At 52.2% G+C, this 18,192-nt stretch overlaps 1 protein-coding gene across 8 annotated transcripts in view; it reads right to left on the reverse strand.

The window, feature by feature from the left end:
* Nucleotides 1-17,302, reverse strand: part of Trpm4 (transient receptor potential cation channel subfamily M member 4) — a 30,797-nt gene extending 13,495 nt beyond the window's left edge. For 2 of the 8 annotated variants that reach the window (XR_009056598.1, XM_057761027.1), the window contains exons 1-14: nucleotides 17,168-17,302; nucleotides 16,853-16,923; nucleotides 11,494-11,668; nucleotides 11,036-11,216; nucleotides 10,758-10,921; nucleotides 10,425-10,608; nucleotides 5,587-5,648; nucleotides 5,266-5,457; nucleotides 5,056-5,155; nucleotides 2,233-2,345; nucleotides 1,523-1,858; nucleotides 1,263-1,394; nucleotides 553-682; nucleotides 323-468 (exon numbers count right to left, since the gene is read on the reverse strand). Coding sequence is in view for 7 of the 8 variants with exons in the window: in XM_057761027.1 (XP_057617010.1) it covers nucleotides 323-468; nucleotides 553-682; nucleotides 1,263-1,394; nucleotides 1,523-1,858; nucleotides 2,233-2,345; nucleotides 5,056-5,155; nucleotides 5,266-5,457; nucleotides 5,587-5,648; nucleotides 10,425-10,608; nucleotides 10,758-10,921; nucleotides 11,036-11,216; nucleotides 11,494-11,668; nucleotides 16,853-16,923; nucleotides 17,168-17,191 (2,010 nt within the window). In the remaining variant the exon portion in view is untranslated. Of the gene's footprint in view, nucleotides 1-322; nucleotides 469-552; nucleotides 683-1,262; nucleotides 1,395-1,522; nucleotides 1,859-2,191; nucleotides 2,346-5,055; nucleotides 5,156-5,265; nucleotides 5,458-5,586; nucleotides 5,649-10,424; nucleotides 10,609-10,757; nucleotides 10,922-11,035; nucleotides 11,368-11,493; nucleotides 11,669-16,817; nucleotides 16,924-17,167 lie in introns of those variants that run through there. The other 6 variants (XM_057761028.1, XM_057761029.1, XM_057761030.1 and 3 more) reach the window with 6 other exon arrangements.
* Nucleotides 17,303-18,192: the final 890 nt, after the last annotated feature.

The raw sequence follows: 18,192 nt of genomic DNA on the forward strand, positions 1-18,192 counted from the left end.
CATATGCAGCCCCTGTGAAAGAGTCTTTAACCCCCAAAGGGGTGGCAACCCACAGGTTGAGAACCACCATTCTTTTGTTTGTTTGTTTTGTTTTGTTTTGTTTTGTTTTGTTTTTAGAGGCAGGATTTCTCTGTAGCTTTGGAGCCTGTCCTGGAACTAGCTCTTGTAGACCAGGCTGGCATTGAACTCACAGAGATCCACCTGCCTCTGCCTCCTGAGTGCTGGGATTAAAGGCATGCACCACCACCACCTGGCCAAGCCACTGTTCTAGGGACAAGTGGATTCCAAGGGTGGGGTTCAGGGTTGTCTGAGACACGCTCACCTGTACCCCATCCTGGGCAAAGAATGAACGGGCATCTGCCTGCATGGCAAGTTGAAGGCAGGTGGCCTCTCCCCACAGGGGACAGCGTCGAAGAAGCAGGCGGAATGCTCGTTCCTCACTGTTGTGGTAACATTCTCCAAAGAGGTCTGGGGACAAAGGAACCGGTGAGAACAGAAGGAGAGAGTGGGGGGGGGTGCCGTGCGTGCCCACGATACCCCTCCCCAACACACCCACGCTCATGCTCTCAAACTTGGCTGCCAGGTCCTTCCGCCGCGCAGACTCCTCAGCCTCCCACTCTAGGCGAGCCATCACTCGGAGAAGGAGACATGCCCCCAGGGCAGAGGCCACTGAGTTGGAGCCCTGGAGAGACAGAAAGAGGCCAAGGGTTCACTCAGAGACAGACGCTGCACGTTGCCATGAGCAGGGTCACTAGCATCATACCCCGGATGAAAAATAGCTGAGTGGTGGGCGGGAGCCCTGGGAGCGCTAATTTCATGGGCTGAGTCTGGGAAGACAGACAGTTCTGGGAGTTTGGGAGTAGACAATGGTTGTATATAATGTCATCACTGTTCTTAATAATTCAGAGTTGGGGGGCATGTCACATGTAGCACTCATGAGGTTGAGGCAGGAGACTCACAAGGTCCAGGCCAGCCTGGGTTACACAGGAAGACTGTCTCAACCAGACAATAGTAGGTGGTGGCAGTACCCTTGGCAAGCTGCCTGCCTGGCAGCACAATGCTTTGGGTTTGAGTCTCAACGCCACATGAACCAAGCATAGTGCACATGTTCAAGAGCAGCCTTGGCTAATAAGACTAGCTTGGGCTATTCGTGACCCTGCCTCAAAACAAACAACAAAAGAGGCATGCAGTCTGGGTGAGGTCAGAGGACAGTCAGCCTCCAGAGGCCGAGGTGAGGATTCCAGATGAGGACCAACATTTACCTTCTCCCAGAAATAAATGGCCATCTGGGCTCGGTTCAGCAACAAAGCCCAGATAAGCAGGTCACTCCAGGGGCCTTGTTCAAAGTTGGCGTCCATCGGCGTCATAGAGGCGCAATTCAAAAGTAGTTGGGCCTGAAAGCAATGAGAAGCTAAACCTGGCCACACCCCTTGGCTTATTGTGCCCTCTCCGACACCAGCCTTCCCCATCTTACTACATCATCAAAGCCCTGCCCCGTGCACCCTCAGCCGATGGTCCTTACGCTCTCGCTGCAGTCCTGGCCCAGCTGAGAGTCTCGGGTATTCCTGGCAGGAAACCTCGGCGCACATGTTTCTCCCAAGAGCGTCCTCAGAACTTGCCCCACGTGGAACTCGATGGCCCCATCTTTTATAGGTGGGATTCTGCCGCCGCCACTGTGAGCTGCCTGGTCCAGGAGACTGCGGATGAGTGAGTTAGGGGACACCGCACTGTACAGCTGGGCCAGGCGCAGGGGCGTCAGGAAGTGGCCCAGGCTAAGGCCATGGGAGATGAGCAAGCGCACAAACTCAGGTCGGTCATTCAGCAGAGCGTCCATGAGAGAGGCCTCCAGGTGGAAAGACTGTGAGGGAAAGGATGGGACAGGATGAGCCGATACAGGCGGCCAGGCGAACTCAGACAGAGGCACAGTGCCACAGTGAAGCAGGAAGGGCAGGAGTGAGAGACGGATGAGGGAGCGAGTGGGTGCGCGCCGATGGGCAGGTGAAAGGAGCGGGACCAGGAAATACGTCACTGATGGGAGGATGGATGCGTGGATGGATAAACGAAGGAGGATGGATGAATGGATGGGTAGGAAGGGAGACAAGAGAAAGTCAGGGACAGAGGTACAGCAAGTGAGGCAAGTGAGGGAAGACTGCACAGGTGTCCAGGAGGTCAGCCAGGAAGGAAAGTGCACCCTGCTGCGGGGTCTTCGGTCCCTGGGTCCTGACGCCTCACCCGCCATTGGATGTCCCCGCGGAAAAGTTCACTTTGGGCAATGTCCACACGGTTCCAGGCCACAGCCAAGCGCAGCTCATCCAGGTATGCTGAGGCCTCAGAGCTCCCACATGCTGTAAGGGGTTGGGGGGACACGACACAAGACGTCAGGCAGATGTCCACCCACGGGAAGGGATGTCCACCCAGGGGAAGGGGGGATGTCAGGTGGATGTCCACCCAGGGGAAGGGGGGTACGTCAGGCGTATGTCCACCCAGGGGAAGAGGGGACATCAGGCGTATGTCCACCCAGGGAAGAAGGGGACATCAGGAGGATGTCCACCCAGGGGAAGCGTGGGGACATCAGGCGGATGTCCTCTTGGTGTTTCTTCATCTATAAACTGAAGTCACAGTGACCCTCTTGACAACAATGTTAACAATGACAAGAAGAAGTTCTAAATGGTGGCCATTTTCAGCTTGTCCAGCTCTCCATAAGGTTGATGGCTGGACCAACAGAGGTCCAAAGACAACCTCCCATTTCATTTTGAAAAACAAAATATATCAAGGGTGGGACTTATTACCATCCTAAATCGCTTGTACTTTCTCCAAAGTATCAAGAAAAAGAAAACAAATGGTTGATGAGCTCTTGTCTATTTATGGATGGATGGGCGAAGGGATGGGTGGACGGTGCATGAAGAGACTGTGTGAGAAGATGGTGTGGGTAGGTTGGAAGGAAAGGATTGGTGAGTGGGTGGGTGGGTGGGTGGGTGGACGGACGGATGGGCGGGCGGGTGGATGGATGGGTGGATGGGTGGGTGGACGGGTGGACGGATGGATGGACGGACGGATGGGTGGATTGATGGGTGGATGGATGGATGGATGGACGGATGGATGGATGGGTGGGTGGATGGATGGGTAGATAGACGAACGGATGGACGGACAGACAGACGGATGGATGGGTGGGTGGGTGGATGGATGGGTGGACGGGTGGGTAGGTGGGTGGGTGGACGGGTGGATGGGTGGATGGATGGGTGGGTGGGTAGATGGATGGTTGGGTGGGTGGGTGGACGGACGGATGGGTGGACGGATGGGTGGGTGGGTGGATGGATGGTTGGATGGATGGATGGGTGGGTGGATGGTTGGGTGGGTGGGTGGACGGACGGATGGGTGGACGGACGGGTGGGTGGATGGATGGGTGGGTGGGTGGATGGATGGTTGGATGGATGGATGGGTGGGTGAATGGGTGGCTGGGTGGATGGGTGGATGGACAGATGGGTGGATAGACGGATGGGTGGACGGGTGGGTGGACGGATGGGTGGGTGGGTGGATGGATGGATGGATGGGTGGATGGATGGATGGATGGAGAGTTTGGTGGATCAGCAGGTGTATATCCCTTTAAAAAATTCCCTGTACCTTAACTTGGCATCATTTTTCTCAAGAGCCTCCTGCCCCTACCCTTCCTGCTCTCTCTATTCCATACCACCTTTCCTAAGGTCAATTTGCTCAGCAAGCCAAAACCCTGGGATCCACCCCTCATGCCCCATCACCTACCAGTCCCTGAGCCACCGCGCCATGCCTCCCCTTGGCCACAGCATTCAAGTGCCATATCAATGCTCAATGCCACTGCAGTCTCCTGGTCTCATCTCCTAGTCAGACTGCCCTGGGGGCCTCTATAACACAGACTGGCCTTGGTGCTCCCAACCCTGCTTCTTAAGGTAAAGTCCCGGCCTGCAACTCCTCTGCTGGTAGGGCCTGGACCCCTTGTTGCTCTTGACTCCAGCACTCTTTGCCACGAGTAAGCTCTCAGGCCTCAGAAATATCCCATGATAGAGACTACATCACAGAGACCTAAATCCTCAGCCACAGAACGCCACCAGCTGCGGGACTGGTACCATTTACTTTCCTCCCTCTGGGGACCACCCAGTCAGCAGCCTCTTCCGCCAGCCCGCTTACAACCCACACCTACTAGCTCACCTCACAGAGCGTTGAGATTTGAGAGGGATGGAAAGAGGAATACGTGGATAGAACTGTTAATGGATGTGCCAATGAATAGTTAAAGGACTGGTGGATGGCTAATAATTAAAGGTGGACAGAAGGATCTGGGTGGTGGTGGTGCATGCCTTTACTTCCAGCACTCGGGAGGCAGAGATAGGCAGATCTCTGTGAGTTCGAGGCCAGCCTGGTCTACAAGAGATAGTTACAGGACAATTAAAACTGTTAACACAGAGAAACCCTGTCTCAAAAACAAACAAACAAAGGTGGCTAGGTGGATATATCAGTGGGTGTATGGGCGAATGGATGGATGGACAAGAGAGTGGTGGGTAGGGGAATGAGTGAAATGCATGGCTAAATGACTGTATAGATGGGCAGATGGACAAGTGGATGTGTGGATGCGTGTATGTGGATGGACAAGGGACAGGTAGGTAGATGATGGATGGATAAGTGCGTGTGTGGATGAGTGGATGTGTGGATACGTGGATGGACAGGGGATGGGTAGGTAGATGATGGATGGACAAGTGGATGGATAGGGGATGGGTACATAGATGATGGATGGGTAAGTGGGAGGTCGATGGGTGGGAGGCTGGATGAAAGATGGAGAGTGAAGGGAAAGAGACGGAAGAATGGAGGGGGGTAGATGAAGACAGGAAGAGATCAATGGACATATGGGTGAGTGTATTCAACAGGGAAGTGTGGTTGAAAACAAAGTGTCTAGGGAAATTCCCAACAGCATCAAGAACCTAGGAAACAGGAAAGGTATGGAATACACGGGGTGTGGCCTTAGACTCAGCAGGAAGGAGGAGAGAGGCTCACCAAGCATCCGAGGTGACTGTGGGAAGCCCATCCTACCTTTCACAAGTGCCCTCAAAACAATAGTCTCAAACTCCTCGGCACCATCTTCAGTCGAATAGATGGTGAGCAGTTCTTTTCGGGTCATGATCCTCTCTACCTGTAGAACACAGAACTCGGACGACCAGCCAAGACCTGTGGTCCCACCTGTCCTTCACCCTGCCAGCCAGGGTGCCCGGCTCTTCTCAGCTTGGTTCCATAATGCCATACCTGGGCCTGCAGGACCTCAGGGTCTCCCTTAGGGAAATAACGCTTAATCCGATCTCGGGCTTCGCCTCTCCTGAGTCCCCCACTCCCTGGGGCCAGAGTGTCTTCCAGGGTCTCTACCAGGCAGTCGGCAGCACCGCCAGAACCGGCCACCAAGAGGCAGGGGAGTTGAGCCTGTGTAGCATCCTCTATCCGCTTCAGGAGCAAGGAAAGAGCTAATCAGGGCCCAGCCCTCTGGTCCCCACATCCCCGAGATTCTGGTCCACGGAGTCCTGGCCCTCAGCTCTCCTCCCACCTCAGACACAGGCACACAGCTCCAGATACCTTTAACATCTTTTCATCACCATCAATGAGAAGAAGGAGTACAGGGATGTCAATTCCAGTCCCTGAGAGAAAGGGGAAAGAGAAACTTGGTCACCATCTATCAATCTTTGCTGGGGGTGGGAAAGAACTACATTTCCCAGGAGTCCATAGGGCAGACATTGTCCTTGTCCCAACCTTGTGGCCAATACTAGTGGGAAGAATTGTCATTCTTGCTGGGCAGTGGTGGTGCACGCCTTTAATCCTTTAATCCCAGCACTTGGGAGGCAGAGGCAGGCGGATCTCTGTGAGTTCGAGACCAGCCTGGTCTACAAGAGCTAGTTCCAGGACAGGCTCCAAAACCACAGAGAAACCCTGTCTCGAAAAACCAAAAAACAAAAAAAAGAAAAGAAAAAAAAAAAAGAATTGTCATTCTTCTTATTCTTTAAATAAAAATTTAAACTTTTTCTTTTCTTTCTTTTTTTATTAAACTTTTTCTTACATTTACTTATATAACGTTGGAGGGACAGGGCTCACAAGTGGGCGGAGGCACAAGGACAATTTGTGGGAGTCTGTCCTCTCAGTTTGTGGATACTGGGAATAGAACTCAGGTCATCAGACTTGGCAACAGGTGCCTTTACTTGCTGAGCCACCTCACTGGCCTGGGAACATTGCTATTCTTTGTGAACTTTGAGGTGTGGAGGAGACTCAATGGGTTTTATTATTAAAATGTGTGTTTTGTATGGTATGTATGTGTGTGTATATGTGTGTGTGATCATGCAGGTGTGTACAGGTGTACATGTGTCATGTGTTTGTGTGGAGGTCAGAGGACAAGCTCAGGTCCTCACCTTCCACCTTGTTTTGGAGCAGGGTCTCTTGCTATACATCACTGCATACACCAAGCCAGCTGTCTCTGTGCCCCATCTCACCATAGAGGAGCTGGGGTTGCAGGTGTGATCTGGGGTTGCAGGTGTGATCTGGGGTTGCAGGTGTGATCTGGGATTGCAGGTGTGAGCTGGGGTTGCAGGTGTGAGCTGGGATTGCAGGTGTGAGCTGGGGTTGCAGATGTGAATGCTGGAGCCAACTTGATATGAATTCTAAGGTGCTCATACTTGCACAGTAAGCTTCTTATCTGCCAATCATCTCCCAGCATCCCTACCCACCCACCCCCTTTTTTTTTGGTTTTTGAGACAGGGTTTCTCTGTGTAACAGCCCTGGGTGTACTGGAAATGGCTTTGCAGACCAGGCTGGCCTTCAACTCAGAGAGATCCCCCTGCCTCTGCTTCCCAAGTGCTGAGATTAAAGGTGTGTGCCACTACCACCTGGCTTTTGTTTTTGTTTTGTTTTTCGAGACAGGGTTTCTCTGTGTAGCTCTGGCTGTCCTAGAACTTGCTCTGTAGACCAGGCTGGCCTCGAACTCACAGAGATCTGTCTGCCTCTGCCCCCAAGTGCTGCGACGGCATATACTACCACCACCTGACTTTTTTTTTTTTTTTTTTTTTTTTTGGTTTTTGAGACAGGGTTTCTCTGTGGTTTTGGAGTCTGTCCTGGAACTAGCTCTTGTAGACCAGGCTGGTCTCGAACTCACAGAGATCCGCCTGTCTCTGCCTCCCGAGTGCTGGGATTAAAGGCGTGCGCCACCACCGCCCGGCCTGACTTTTTTTTTTAAGATTTATTTATTTTATAAATATAAGTGTTCTGTTGACTTTACGCCAGAAGAGGGCATCAGATCCCATGTGGATGGTAATGAACCACCATGTGGTTGCTGGGGATTGAACTCAAGACCTCTAGGAGAACAGCCAGTACTCTTAACCACTGAGCCATCTCTCCAGCCCCCACCTAAATATTTTTTACGACAAAGTCTCACACATGCCAGTCTGACCTCAAACTCATTATGGAAACAAGGATGCCCCTGAACTTCTGGTCCTCTTGCATTCACCTCCTGAGTGCTGGGGATGACATTTCAGCACTCCAAGTCAAAGGTGGTGCCGCCTAACTTCAGAAGGGAGGGGAGAGCTTGTGACCTGGACTCTTGGCTCCTGAGTCAGCCATATGATTGGCTAAGCACTTCAAAGCCCAGGGAGGTGAAGGTTCAGGTAGAAAAGGAAGGAAATATAAATAGACGAACAATCTCAGCACCATAAAAATATTGAAAAAATCTGGCAGTGAAAGCTAAAGGCAACGTGTGTCGATTCTGCCCTCAGCTAAGTAAGAATACACACTGCACAGGGCCGGACGTCCAGGCTTCACACCAGCCGTCCTGGACCCAGGCTTCACACCACCTGTCCTGGAGCTCCGGACTAAAAAAACACAAGAAAAGGAGGCAGCTAAACTTAAATGTGTGTTTTCTTTTCTTGTTGCTGTTGGTTTGGATTTTAGGGGACAGGACGCCACTCTAGCCCAGACTGGCCTCGATCTCATATTTCTCCTGCTTCAGCTGCACAAGTCTGAGTCACCACATCCAGCTAAATTAAACTTATTTCATGTATATCTGTGAGTCAGCTGATAACTTGCAGGAATTGAGTCTCTGCACCCCGTGGCTTTCAGGGATTAAACTCCAAACTTACTGGTTCCACAACCGCACATTCTTGATAAAAGAGAAAACAGCCACAAAGTAACAGTTATTGTGCTGTTTTGAACAAGAATGCCTCCCATAGGCTCAGATATTTGAGTGCTTAGTCACCAGGGAGTGGCGCTATTTGAGAAGGATTAGGAGGTGTGACCCTATAGGAGGATGTCACTCAGGCAGCAGGAAGAGAGAGTGACACTGGGCACCTAAAGGTTTCAGATGCTCAAGCCAGGTCCAGTGTCACTCTCTCTTCCTGCTGCCTGAGGATCTGAATGTAGAACTCTGTCTGTCTCCAGCACCATGTCTGTCTGTGTACCGCCGTGCTCCCCTCCGTGGTGGTGAACGACTACATCTCTGGAGTTGTAAGCAAGCTGCAATTAAACACTTTCTTTTATTTATCTTTTATTTTTATTTTTATTTTTCAAGACAGGGTTTATCTGTGTAACCACTCTGGTTGTCCTGGAACTCACTCTGTAGACCAGGCTGGCCTTGAACTCACAGAGATCCACCTGCCTCTGCCTCCCTACCCTAGTGCTGGGATTAAAGGTGTGCGCCACCACCGCCTGGCTTTTTTTTAATGCTTTGTTTTCTAAGAGTTTCCTTGGTCATGGCATCTCTTCACATAGATGGAACACTGGAGAGATGGCTCAGAGGTTAAGAGCACTGACTGCTCTTCTAGAGGTCCTGAGTTCAATTCCCAGCAACCACATGGTGGCTCACAGCCATCTATAATGCGATCTGGTGCCCTCTTCTGGCATACAGGCATACATGGAAGGAATGTTATATACATAATAAATAAATAAATCTTTAAAAAATAAAAGACAGTAATGGCGTCCTGTCTGTGAAGTTCTGTACCCTCCCAGGCCACTGGAGAGAGAGAACCTACAGAGATGACGTCCGAGCATGAGGACAACACACGAGCACACACATTCAGCACCGTTCCTAGTGCCAGACGATTCAAATCTCTGCCACCTGTCACCTGGGAAAATTCCACACGAAAGACATCACCGAAATTACAGACTCACTGAATCCACCTGCCTCTGCCTCCCGAGCGTTGAAAGGTGTGCCCCACTACATCTGGCAACTTTTTCTTCATGCCCCTTCTATGACTCAGTTTGTTAAGCTGACTTCACACCGAAGATGACATTTACCTCATGATAAACATCCTGGAGGAAAGCCGAGCTCCAAGGTCACAGGCTAACTCCCAGCAGCCCCCTCTGAAAGCTCTCCGAGTGTTCACATATGCTCAAATGAGGATTTGGGGGAACACCTTTGATTTCTGACTCCTTTTTCTGCTTAAGAATGCTAAGCAGGTAAATATATAGAAACATATATGTATATATGTATCCCAAAGTCCGAAAGCACCCAGAGTTGGAAACATTTCTGGTCCTGGGTATTTTGAATAAGGGAGCCTTGTGCTACGTTGATCCAGACACAAGGGAACAGGGATGAACAGGCTGCAGTTTCCAGGTGTCAGAGACAAGAGGGGATCCCCTATGGTGGCTGAGCTGGGCAGTGCTGGGGCTTGTAATAATCTGTTTTTGAAATCTAGTTGCATGAGCAGATTCATTGGAGTTCAATTCCTCCAATTTATTACTCTGTGAGTTTTGTACCTAGGGAGATTACAAGACTATCTTCTGCCTTTTCTGTTTTCATTAAAACCAGTTTTTTGTATTTTTTTTTTTGTTGTTGTTGTTTTTCAAGACAAGGTTTCTCTGTGTAGCCCCAGCCATTTTGACATACAGGGCGCCCTTGAACTCAGAGATCTGCCTGCCTCTGCCTCCCAAGCACTGAAGTTAAAGTTGTGCACCACCACCCCTGGAAAAAAAATTAAAAAAAAAAAAAACTTGTGTATGTGTGTACATATATGTGTCTCTGTGTATGTGCCTGTGAGAGTCACCCTTAAAGAGGCCAGAAGAGGGAGGGGGATCCCCTGGATCTAGAGCTACAGGCAATTGTGAGACACCCAAAATTGGATCCCAGGCAGCAAGCTCGCTTAACTACTGAGTCACCTCCTCACCCTCCTGTTTCTGTTCATTTAATTACATTTATTTATTCCTTTACTTATTGAGAAAGGGTCTTTTTCTTTAGCTCCTGCAACCCCTGTGTAGTCCAGACTGGCCTTGAATTTACCAAGTTCTGCCTACCTCTGCCTCCCGGGGTGCTGAGATTAAAGGTGTACACCACCATGCTGGCATGGACAAGCCTCTTAACAGAGGAAATTTGCCCAGTCTTGAGCACACCTGGCCAGTGGGGTCCTGTGTGCTGAGTCCTGAACCCATAGCCCACTCACCTCCCACTCCAGTCTTCTGCTGAGCCACGTAGGACTCAAAGCGAAGGCGGAAGCGGTTCTCACCGCCCAGGCGCCCGTATGTGCCATCATCCACCAAGAAGAAAGCAGAATAGTTGTAGTCCAGGGGGAACTCAACTCCGTCCTCAGGGTCACCACGCCATCTGTACCTCGCAGGGAATGAGCCCTGAGCACAATGCCAGACAAAGAAGTCTTTCAGAAGGGACAGACTGAGAGGACCCAGCCCTCCTCCCTTAGACCCAGGAGTCCCTTCCCAGCTTCCTCCCTCAGACCAGCACTCCCAGTCAGGGCCTCTTCTCTGAACCCCATTCCCACCTTAGGGTTGATGAGCATATCTCTGTTCCGGACCACACCCCAGGGGGCCACGCCCATGGCCACCACCTTGCTGCCCCCAGTGCTGGCCATCTGGTGGTCCCTCACAGCCACACCCACATGCCGACCTATGCCCGTGTGCAATCCCCCTGTGACAATCCAGGCCCCTATATAAGACAGAGAGGAAACCAGTAAGGCACGGGAATGGAAGCAATGCCCTCCGACCCGGGCAGCAGTGGGGCCAAGGCCCAGGAGACACAGTCCCTAACCCCTGTGGTCACCTGTGCTCTGGGCGGCTCGCACCAGCCCACGACGTAGAAGGTCCTGTAGCCAGGTCTGGAGCACGGGGCCCCCCGACCCCCCCAGTACTGACACCACCAAGTTTGGGGCACGAAAGCCCCAAGTACGGGTGACGAGACTGTACACAGTGGCCGGATCTGTGCGGTCAGACAGCCGGAGGAACTGTGGACACAGGAGGAAGAGACACATGGGGGACAGAGAGACAGAGACAGCAGGAGACAGACCCAGACAGATGAAGACAGAGGCCCAAAGAGAGACGGGGAGACAGAGACCCAGACAGAAGCAGACAGACAGACGGGGAGGCAGCAAGGACCTAGAGAGAGAGAGGGACAGACACTTAGACAGAAACACCCAAAGATCAGGGTGGTCCAGTAGGGAGATACATTCAGCCTTTGTCCCAGCCCCACCCAGCCTGGTGGCCCAGACATGCAGGCCTCACGTTGCTGGGCCTTCTGCCAGAATATATGAAGTCCAGGTCTCCGTAGGCATCTGTGGGCTTCTCTGTAGTGTGTTCGTCACTGCTCCACTCTGAAACTACAGCTGCCCCAAAGGCGTCCTCCACAGCCACAGATGGGTGGGCATTCCGAGATCTCCCACATTGGCACAAGGTCCCTCTGGGGGCATGAGGGTAGAGCATGAACCCTGGGTGTCCCACTGACTCCATCCTGTACAAATGCCCACATCCTGTCCCCAGAGATAGAGGCCAGAGCAAGGCCAGCACTGACTTTGATTCTGGAGAAGAAATCAAGGCAAAGACGGCTATAGCCAGACAAGTCAGGGCAGGGAGACTGAGCTGCAGGATCAGAATCAAGAGCAGGCGGCCATCGGCGGGCGCCACAAAAGATGAAATGAAACAGAGAATTCAAAACAGAAAAGATCTGTAAAGAATGATTCAACCACAACAAAAGCTGGGTGTGGTGGCATACGCTTTAATCTCAGCACTCACTCAGACAGGCGGATCTCTGTGAGTTCGAGGCCAGCCAGAGCTACACGGAGAAACCCTTTCTCAAAAAAAAAAAAAAAAAAGAAAGAAAGAAAGAAAAGGAAGAAGAAATGAAGGAAGGAAGGGAAGGAGGAAGGGAGAAAGGGAAGGACGGCGGGAGGGAGGAAGGGAGGGAGGGAGGAAGGAAGAGAAAAAAGAATGGTTCAAAGAAAAGTTTGAGTACCAGAGGCTGAGGCCGTTGTGCGGTTTGGAGCAAGCACCTTCACTGCTCTGAGACTAAATTTCCCCTTCGCTACAAAGATAGTAATAGCACCAAGGAACTCAGAGGAGCCAAGAAAATCAGGAGTTTCCTGAAATGAGGATAGCAAGAGCTCCAGCTGGAGACCAGCTACGGGAACTTTAAATAACTTAGAATTACACCCCGGGAAAGTCAAGGCTTTTTCAGAGCTCCCTAACTGCAAGGGGGGGGGTGCTCTGCCGGGTGTTGGCCTGTCTGTCAGCTCCAGCCCTCCCCAGGCCTGCTTTCTCAGGCGGAAGGGCAGGAGGCAAGCGAACATGATCCCCTTGTTCTCTGTCACTGTATCCCAGCCCCTTCCCTGCCTGTTTCCTCCTCACTCTGAGAAACAGGCAAAAGATGAAGGTTTCCATTTCCGTCTCCATAGATACAATGTTTTCCTCTCTAAATAAGGACACAGTGGTTTGGAGAGGTGGCTCCCGGATTAAGAATGCGTGCAGAGGGCGGGAGTTGGATTCCCGGTACCCATATGGCAGCTCGCAAGAGTCTGTATGTAACTCCAAACCCGGGGGATCCTGGCCTTCTTAGGCACAATACAGACACGTGGTGCACAAGCACACAGGCAAAATGCCCAGACAGGTAAAATAAATAAAAATTTCAAAAAAAGAACAGAACGAATATTTAAAAATCATAAATGTTCAAGTGTTCCTTGCTACTCAGGCGACTGTTGCCTTAGTTTCGGAAAGCAAGGAGCAGGGACTGGGGGAAGCATAGCTAAGTCTCCGTGGCCCTGATTGTAAAAGGGATTCAAATAGCGGGCTCACTGCAGTTTCAGAAGCTAAGTGAGCCACTGACCTAGGAATGGGACTTTATTTTCGGGGGTGGGGGTGGGGGTGACATAGGCTCTCAGGTAGCCCAGGCTGGCTTCAAACTTACTATAGCCAAAGTTGATCACAAATTATTTCTTCTCGTCTATTTATTTATTGCCTTTAAATTTCTGATCCTCCTGCCTGAGCCTTGAGAGCTCTGAAATTACAGGTATGCACTAGATAGCTGGCTTATTTTTATGCAGAGGTTGGAACCAGGACTGCATGCTTGCTAGGCAAACAGTCTAACTGAGCTACATCCCCACGCCTTTCTGGGCCTTTGTTTATCTGAATTTTTTGTTCCTTTTTCGAGACAGGGTTTCTCTGTCCTGGAACTTGCTCTGTAGACAACTCTGGCCTTGAACTCATAGAGATCTGTCTGCCTCTGTCTGCTGGGATAAGACTGTACCGCCACCACCACCCAGCATCTTAGTATTTTTATCTATTGTATGTACGAATAGAGTGCAGCACGTATCGGTGACTGTGAGGCTGGAAGAGGGAGTTAGGGCTCCTGGAACTGTAGTTAGGAAGGTCATGAGCCATCACATGACTACTGGGACCTGAACTCAGGTCCTCTGCAAGAGCAGCCAGTGTTCCTAATCACTGCGCCGTCTCTCTGGTCCCCTATGCCTTGTTTTTTGAGAACCCAAGCTGGTCTAAACCTAGCTTTATCGCCCAGGTTGACCTTGAACTTCGGATGCTCCTGCTATGCCTCCCGAGTGCTGAGATGCCAAGCGTACACCAGCACACATTACATGCTGTGGATCAGTTCTACAGACGTGGGGATGCAGGCCATGCACAGGACACACATCAGGTCTGTGCCTATGGCCTGTTGTCTTCCTAGAGCTGAAAGGACACAACCTCCTCCTTCTCTAATGCCAGGGGACCCTGGTATGTCTCAGTTTCCCCCTGCCCACACTTAATCCTCTTACACATCTGGATCTCATTCTTGGACTCCCCTTGTTCCCTCTACTTTTCTAGTCCAAAATGTCTGCATGGAACAATTCTGGAGCACCAGCCCCAAGGAGTCCACTGTCTTCATGGGGTTCCTTATAACCTAACTTAACAAATTAAAATAAACTTGGAGAAAGTGCTTGTCTTGAAAGCAAGAGTTCTGCATTCTGCCCCTAAGGCCCATAAAGACGGATGTGGCTGTGCACAGGTGTAATCCCAGCTGGGGAGGAGGGGACAGCCAGCCTAGCCAGGTCACCCAAGCTAGTGAGAGACACTGTCTCAAAGAAACAAGGTAGAGGTGTGTGAGGAACACCGCCTGAGGTTGTCTCTGGCTTCCACATGCACGTGTGCACACATTTGCACCTGCACGCGGAGCACACACGGAATAAAGGAAACCTCAGTCTGATCACACTTCCTATCTCAGGGCACTAGTGACCCGCTGTCTCCATACGCAATACGGACAGTGAGCAAGGCCACCCCAGAAGAAAGTTCTGGGCACATGGCGCTGGCAACGTTTCTCGTGCTGCCTGCCTCCTGACAGAGCTCCGTGTAGCTCTGAGGCACAAAGGCTCCATTCAGGTGCCATTTCTTTGTCAGGGGTGGCTGGCCACCATGGAATGCACCCTTCTAGAAACCTTGGCCTGATCCTTCCTCTCCCCAAAGTTTAAGCCCAACCCCCCATGGCAGCTTTCTCTCCCCTCGGCTGACATCAGAGCATCAAGAACTACACTGTCTCCTGGCAGCCCTCCATGATCTTCTAGCCCAAGGTCCCCAGGGGCCAAAGAAAAGGTTAGGAAGCTTCTGCAGTTGGTATTCGTCTTAAAGCCAGTCAGAGATGACAGAGGAGGGTGTTGGGGAGGTGGGTGTTTTGGTTTTTATTGTGTGTGTGTGTGTGTGTGTGTGTGTGTATGAGCATTTGCCTGCATGCATGTCTGGGTACCACATATGTGTGAGGCCAGAAGAGGAAGTCAGAGCCCCAGGAACTAGAGTTAGATTTCGAGAGCTGCCATGGGGGTGCTGGGAACTGAACAGCCAGGGTTCTTCACCACCAACCCCTGGTGTTTTTTTGTTGTTGTTGTTGCTGGGGTTTTGTTTGAAGGTAAGATCTGCTTCTATAGCCCGGGTTGATCTCAGACCTGTAATCTCTCCGCCTCATTCTCCCGAGAGCTAGGACAGGTGTGTACCAACACACCTGGCAGGTTTCTTGGGTTTGTTTTGGTCTTGGAAATGAAAACCAGCACATGTTAGGTATATGTGCTATCACTGATGACAGGTGTTTAAACTTCTCCATGTAAGAAGGAAGGTGGGGGAGAGGCAAGAAAGGGACAGACGGAAAGAAAATTGGCTGTGGAGGTCTTTGCATTTCCTCATCTGCTTCCATGGTTTCAGTCTCCACCTGCAGCTGGGACCTCTCAGACCCCAGTGTGAGCCTCAACCTTCTGCTAAGTACCAACTGGGTCCCCACCCGCCCCACCCTGCTTCTCAAGGTCTGTTATGCACACAGAAGCAAGGGCTACACTCTCAACGATTTTCAAACCTGCGTGTTTTCCTGGGTTTCCCGTCTTGGTGACGACCACCCCATTCCAAGACTCTAGTCTGCAGACGGCCCGCCCAGGAGCCACACTGCCCATGAGCACTGGTCCCCAGGGTCCACTCTCAGGTTCCCGGCCTCTGATCTGTCATCATGCAGCTCACACACACCGCCTGCCCAAACCCTGCTGTGCCTTCCTAGCCCCAGAAAAACCTCACACTCACTCAGGTGGCCTCTGAGTGCCCATGAGGTCATGGCCAACTTGCTCATGACAAGGTTTACACCCTGAACTCTGCTCTGTTTTCAAGACACACTGGCTATCATTAGGGAAGACTTCGAACAGGCAGTTCCAAGGCCCAGAGTCACCTTACAAGCCCACACTGCAACGCCTTCCCAATGACACCTGCGCCCACCAGCTCCCCCACACACACATACTTCTATTGCCCTGCCTGTGGCCCTTTGCTGTCAGCAAACAGTATATGTGTTTGTTTACACAACATTTTCCTGTCCTGCCCTGGCAGGACAACAGGCTCCTGATAAAGGCACACTAAGAGATGCCACTACCTCCGGCTGAAAGACCAGCCTGAGAGCAGATTTAAAGCTGGAGAGACCGCAGATGAAGCTGAGGGACTATGGGGCTTGCTCGTGCCCCTTGCCACACAGAGCACAGCACGCAGTGGTAACTGCCCGTTTCTCTTGGGAGCTGCAGACATTTCCGAGTGTTTATTAAGTGGTGGGCAGAGTTCCAGAACCGTCCCAAAGTGACCTTGTTTAGTTTGCTCGGCAACCTCAGGAGGGAGGAACTGTTCTGTGCCCAGGTGACAAGCGTGGCCCAAGAAGGGAATTTCTATCCCAAAGCTGCAGACTCGGAACGGCTGGCAGGGCTGTGGGGCTACCGATGGATGACACAGAGAGCCAAAGCAGAGACAACGTGACACAAAGACAGACGCATGGACGAGACACAAAGACACAGAATGGATCCCCGAAGCTTCCCAACCCCCAGCTAGGGGAGAATGCAGAATCTGGGATGTGCCCTAGGCAGGGGAAGGTTCGGTCTGAGGTGGAGGCGGGGAAATGCCCTTGGTGGGCGGAGCCTGTCTGCGGTGGGTGGGGTCTGTCTGTGGGGGGGACCGAGAAGGGTCTGTCCTTGGTGGGCAGGCCTTGTCTGCGTTGAGTAGGGGGGAGTCCGGACTGTGGGGGCGGCGCCTGTCTGCAGCGGGCAGGGCACGCGAACCTGTGCTGCCAGGCCAGCTGCCCCGAACTGCTCACCCAGAATCATCGCAGAGGTCCACTATGAACGTCGTGCACACCTTCTTCCTGAAGATCTTAGGGATCCAGCTCTGAGAACCGGAACGAGAAGGGCAGGGCGGGGACCTGGGTCAGACCCACGGGATGCGAAGACAGCCCCACGCGCCCCCGGAGACACCTTGAGAACTTCAGTGTCCTCCTCCCGCAAGCTCAGTCAGGACCCCAAACCCCTTGATCTGGGAACTCCTGGCCCAGCGCCCGCTGCATCTGACCCAGATCGGCGGGGCTGGCGCCACTCTGGAACCCGCTCACATCCAGCCCTGTGCTGTGCGATACCTGCTCCTTCTCCGGGCCCACCATGCTGCCGCCGCAGCCCCCGGGGCTCGGTGTATTTCCTCCCAGCCGCTGACCCACCCGACCAAACCGGATCCACGACTTCGCAGTCTAGCCCGGGGCGGGGAGTCCCGGGAACACGTCACTGGAGGCGGGAAGAGGGCGGCCCGCGCTGTGGAGGAGGGACCGACTGGGCTGCCTAGCAAGGGATGGGGTCCGGTAGAGGGGACCAAAGACTCAGACTCAGAGAACGAACAGAGAGAGCAGAGGGAGGGAGGAGCCAGAGTGGGCTATGGGACAAACATAGACTCAGAGGGACTGAGAGAAAGAGACAGAGACAGAAACTAAGGGAGGGATCCAGAGAAGAAAGGGAGTGGGGGGAGAGGGGAACAGAGACTCAGAGAGAGTGGGGGCAGATATACAGAGAGAATGAGATACAGAGACAGGGACAAAGCTAGAAATGCCAAGAGAGAGAGGGTAGAAGACAGAGCCAGGAATCAGAGAGAGACAGAGAGACTCACCAGGAGAGAGCAGAGAGGACACAGTAAGAGTAAGTTGGGGGGGGGGGGGTGCTAGAATCCTGAAAAGGAACAGGGACCTTCAGAAGCAGTGTAAGCGGGGGAGGGCTTGATTCATAAAGGACAAAACCCCAAAAGTATGTTGACAAGGTGGGGTGGTGCTCAGAGAAGGGTGACACTGGTCTCTCGCCAAGTCCCTCTAGTGGGGACAGCTGGGACCTAGTAACCTGAGCCCCCAGCACCCTCCCCCTGCAGTATTTATAGCTCTGGCCTGGTCCCCTGCCCTCAGATCTGAGTTCCAGGGACAGGAGGTCATGAGGTGTTGGGGAGTCTTCCACAGCCTCTGCATGTCACCCACTTTCACACCAAATGTCCCATCCTGGCTGCAAATTCTTCACAACTGTACCCCCCAATTCTTGCATTGCAGGGATCCTTGGGCTCCTAACCATGCCCTGTCTCCAGGTACCTAGGGCTCTTCCGCACTCCAGCCGTAGTCTAGCCTTTGCCTCT

This window comes from Chionomys nivalis (genome assembly GCF_950005125.1).
Source record: "Chionomys nivalis chromosome 23 unlocalized genomic scaffold, mChiNiv1.1 SUPER_23_unloc_1, whole genome shotgun sequence".
In the NCBI taxonomy this organism is placed as follows: Eukaryota; Metazoa; Chordata; class Mammalia; order Rodentia; family Cricetidae; genus Chionomys; species Chionomys nivalis.